The sequence below is a fragment of the Rattus rattus genome, chromosome 6, assembly GCF_011064425.1.
Source record: "Rattus rattus isolate New Zealand chromosome 6, Rrattus_CSIRO_v1, whole genome shotgun sequence".
Classification (NCBI taxonomy): domain Eukaryota; kingdom Metazoa; phylum Chordata; class Mammalia; order Rodentia; family Muridae; genus Rattus; species Rattus rattus.
Window position 1 is genome coordinate 146,672,448 of NC_046159.1, and position 4,904 is coordinate 146,677,351.

The 4,904-nt window shown below is 40.4% G+C and overlaps 1 protein-coding gene across 1 annotated transcript; it reads left to right on the plus strand.

The window, feature by feature from the left end:
* Positions 1-2,414: 2,414 nt before the first annotated feature.
* Positions 2,415-3,417, plus strand: LOC116903006 (vomeronasal type-1 receptor 94-like). Its single transcript, XM_032905318.1, has one exon. It carries the CDS (start codon positions 2,437-2,439, stop codon positions 3,415-3,417), a length of 981 nt encoding a protein of 326 aa, XP_032761209.1. The 5' UTR covers positions 2,415-2,436.
* The last annotated feature ends 1,487 nt before the right edge of the window (positions 3,418-4,904 follow it).

Genomic DNA, 4,904 nt, shown 5'->3' on the forward strand with positions numbered 1-4,904 from the left:
GTGAATACTTAAGAATGCAGACAAGGACAACCAAGAAGCAAAAAGCCAAGAATCAAATATCACACTTCCATGATTGTCCATCAGTTCTTCCCTAGAGGTCCCTGCCTTAAGTTCCTCCCACAACCACCCTGGATAATGGATTAATAACAGTCACATGCAATACAGGCTTTCCTACCCAACATGGGTTTGGTCATGGTGTTTTAGTAAGTCAGTGTCTTATCAAGAAACTGTAGCATTCCCAACATATAAAAAAGACACATGCTCCACTATGTTCATCGCAGCCTTATTTATAATAGCCAGAAGGTGGAAAGAACCCAGATGCCCTTCAACAGAGGAATGGATACAGAAAATGTGGTACATCTACACAATGGAATATTACTCAGCTATCAAAAACAATGACTTTATGAAATTCGTAGGCAAATGGTTGAAACTGGAAAATATCATCCTGAGTGAGCTAACCCAATCACAGAAAGACATACATGGTATGCACTCACTGATAAGTGGCTATTAGCCCAAATGCTTGAATTACCCTAGTTGCCTAGAACAAATGAAACTCAAGACGGATGATCAAAATGTGAATTCTTCACTCCTTCTTTAAAAGGGGAACAAGAATACCCTTGGCAGGGGAGAGAGAGGCAAAGATTAAAACAGAGACTGAAGGAACACCCATTCAGAGCCTGCCCCACATGTGGCCCATACATATACAGCCAACCAATTAGACAAGATGGATGAAGCAAAGAAGGGCAGGTCGACAGGAGCCGGATGTAGATCGCTCCTGAGAGACACAGCCAGAATACAGCAAATACAGAGGCGAATGCCAGCAGCAAACCACTGAATTGAGAATAGGACCCCCATTGAAGGAATCAGAGAAAGAACTGTAAGAGCTTGAAGGGGCTCGAGACCCCATATGTACAACAATACCAAGCAACCAGAGCTTCCAGGGACTAAGCCACTACCTAAAGACTATACATGGACTGACCCTGGACTCTGACCTCATAGGTAGCAATGAATATCTAGTAAGAGCACCAGTGGAAGGGGAAGCCCTGGGTCCTGCTAAGACTGAACCCCCAGTGAACTAGACTGTTGGGGGGGGCGGCAATGGGGGAGGTGGGGAGGGAACACCCATAAGGAAGGGGGAGGGGGGGGGGGATGTTTGCCCGGAAACCGGGAAAGGGAATAACACTCGAAATGTATATAAGAAATACTCAAGTTAATAAAAAAAAATGACAGGTAAAACAAAAAACAAACAAACAAAAAGAAACTGTAGCGTTTCAACAAAATATAGAGGACTTTGATGAATATTAACTTGTAATTGGCATATCAGGAAACTTGAGGAGAATCAAACTCAATCATGGAAGGAGAAAATGTAGACTCCTGTGAAGTCTGTATTTCAAGACCCATTTGGGCCATTTCCTTTAACATTGTTATAGGGGATAATGCCCAATTCTTTTAATTATAGTTATATTTCATATGCTGAAGGCAAATATGCAGTAAGCTCCTGCTGACATTTGCCCACTTTGCTCTTCTCTTAGAGGCTGTACTGGATTGAGATTACGAACATGGAAGATGCACTTTCAGAGTATTACACAAAGACTGAATTGCTTACCTGAGGTTTCTGGAGAATACTCCATTCCAATGTTCTGCTGTATTGTAATTTCTTATCTTTTATCTTCTGTTTCAGGCAGAAATGGAGCTGACCAGTCACTATGATATCCCTTATCTCTCCGAGAGCACAAATATAACGCATGGCATGAGAGAACCAGCAGGCAAAATATCCACAAAAACCCACCTGTGCTGGAACACTGCCATGTTTGGTGTGTAAAGAGCATCTTCTTATTTAACTAGTGTCCACCTTCCACAGGCTCATGGCTGTTTCTATGTTCAGGAGGAGATGACTGGAACTCAGTCTTAGAATATTTAAGATCACACTTGGAGGAAATGGCAGATTGTGGGTGGAATGAGAATGGTTTGAGTTCACAGATCACAATTCCCAATAGTTGCTATATAAATATGTTAAGAAATTGGTTTCACAATAAATAAAGAAAGCCCCCAAATGGAATAAGTGCATACCAGATCCATGAGACATCTTTCAATGGGAAGGACTGGTTTCTTTCACACAATTCCTCATTCAAACTCACCCAAAATAGTTAAACTCTGTAATATTTTTGATAATCAAGATGTTATGAATGAAAATCAAGTAATATTCTTTCCTGCTCTAGGAAAACCAATACATGCTAAATAAGAAAAGACATTCTATGACATGTATAGTATTTAATGTTGAAGGAACTCATACAATGATTCAGCCACGATGGGAGACAGGATTCAGCCATGGCTCAGCTCAGGATGAGTGAGAGTGTGAGGATGATGTGTGGGGTGTGAGGTGGAGCTGAGGTCTTCAGTGGAATAAGGTGAGGGGAGCAGAGTTGTCAAGGAGTGATGAGTGAGTTTCCATTCTTTTCTCCTCAGCCACTGTTCTCATATACGATGAGTAAGTACAGCAGACTCTACACTAATTCTAACATAAGGAATACCTTTTTCTCTGAAATAGGTATTGGGATTACAGCTAACAGCCTCCTTCTTCTCTTCCACATCTTCAAGTTTATTCGTGGGCAGAGGTCCAGACTCACTGACCTGCCCATTGGTCTCTTGTCCCTAATCCACCTACTGATGTTACTGATGATAGCATTTATAGCCACAGACATTTTTATTTCTTGGAAGGGGTGGGATGACATCATATGTAAATTACTTATCTACCTGTACAGATGTTTTAGAGGTCTCTCTCTTTGTACCACCTGCATGTTGAGTGTTCTGCAGGCCATCATTCTCAGCCCCAGAAGCTCCTGTTTAGCAAAGTTCAAACATAAGTCTCCCTATCACGTCTCCAATGCCATTATTCTCCTGAGTGTCCTCTATATGTTCATTAGCAGTCACCTCTTAGTATCCATCAATGCCACCCCCAATTTGACCACAAACGACTTTATGTATGTTACTCAGTCCTGCTCTATTCTACCCATGAGTTACCTCATGCAAAGCATGTTTTCTATGCTGCTGGCCATCAGGGATGTCTTTCTTATTATTCTCATGGTCCTCTCGACTTGGTACATGGTAGCCCTCTTGTGTAGGCACAGGAAACAGGCCCAGAATCTTCGAGATATAAGTCTTTCCCCAAAAGCATCTCCAGAGCAAAGGGCCATCCAGACCATCCTGATGCTCATGAGCTTCTTTGTCCTGATGTCCATCTTTGACAGCATTATTTCATGCTTAAGAACTATGTTTGTGAATGATCCAACATATTACTATATTCACATATTTGTGATGCACATCTATGCCACAGTTAGCCCTTTTGTGTTTATGAGCATTGAAAAACATATAGTTGACTATTTGAGGTCCATGTGTATGAGGGTGATGAATGTTTGAATATTCATTGATAGACAAATCAATCCTTTAAGAGGAGTCAATGTAGGCATCGGGACTGTCAAGCATTTTGTGTTGTCTATGTACTTTGGCATATGTGAAATATGAAGCTGTTTTACTTTATCCAACGTGATGGTAAATATGTAATAGAAATTAAACTAAATAACCTTCAATATGTGACAAAGATATTTTTTATTTTATTTTATTTTTATTTTACAGTGGGTGGGTCTTTAAGTGTGTCCTCCGAGGTGACCCTTGCCCATGATGGTCTTATCCTACATTGTTTGTAAGTATGTTGTAGCGTGTAATTTTTAAAATCATTCTATACTATTGCTAGCTACTGTTCAGCAACAGCATTCTCCCCGCTTCCATGCCTATCCCCAAGTTGTGCTAGCCTATTTTCCCAGTCTACCTTCTGCTGATCAGCTCACATTCCCAGTCATCTGTGCCCTGTGGCTACTCTGCCAAGACTGGTTATCAACCCTGAACCTGTGTAAAGAAAACTCCAGAGACTTACAATTTATCACTCTGTTTTAACTGTAAAGTCTCAATCAACAAAATACCCAAACAAAGAGCACAAATCTCAATTAATATTTATATAAGATGCCCACCTAGATTGGACAAATTGCCCTATATTACGCTCTTGTCCTTCTATGATATCCACAGCTACCTGTGACAATTTGAAGCCATGTGGATCAAGTTACTCTTCGTCTCCTCTAGGTTCCATCTTGTCTCCTCATTTCCATCTCTCTTCTCTGTCCCCGTCTCTCTGTATTCATCTCTAAAACTCTTAGTTGTCCTTTTGCCACTGTCCAGTCACAAACTCTAGCCTTATCTTTCACATGCTCTCACTGTGTACAGACAGCAATTTGCAGTATGTGACCACTTCAAGTACATTTTGATGTTTCTATTTTCTCTTATCTGTATTTTGACAAAGTAGAGAAACATTTCTCGCCATAAGAAGTGGTATGATCCAGAAAGAAAATGAGTTACACACATAACTTTCAAAACAGAGATATGTGCAAAGGGCACACATTAACTTGTACAGCAATTCTAAGAATATCAGGATTTAAAATTCCCAAGATTTAAAATAGAAAGAACAGTCTAGAGTGAAAAGAACATATGACCAAACACAGACTCTGTATGGTGTGGGATAGTGTTCGATCTTTAAGTGTAAGGCAATTTCAGGGCTGGGTGCTATGGGATGGAGCCCTGAAAAACAGAAAATACCCACACCAACTGGCCAGCTCCCTCTAATTTCAAGAGACTACCCTATTCCTCTCTTGACATACTATTCCTTCTCTAGTCTGCACAAATTAAATAGCTTCTGGTAAGTTCTGTTACTTGGGAAACCATTACTGCTTATAAGACCATTGGGTAAACTATATTAAATAGTTTAGCAAGTCAAGCTAACAATAAGTCACTCTAGATTGTTAAATCAAGGAAAAACAGGGGGCATAAAAACTTTCTAAAATTTAACTTGGAGCTCA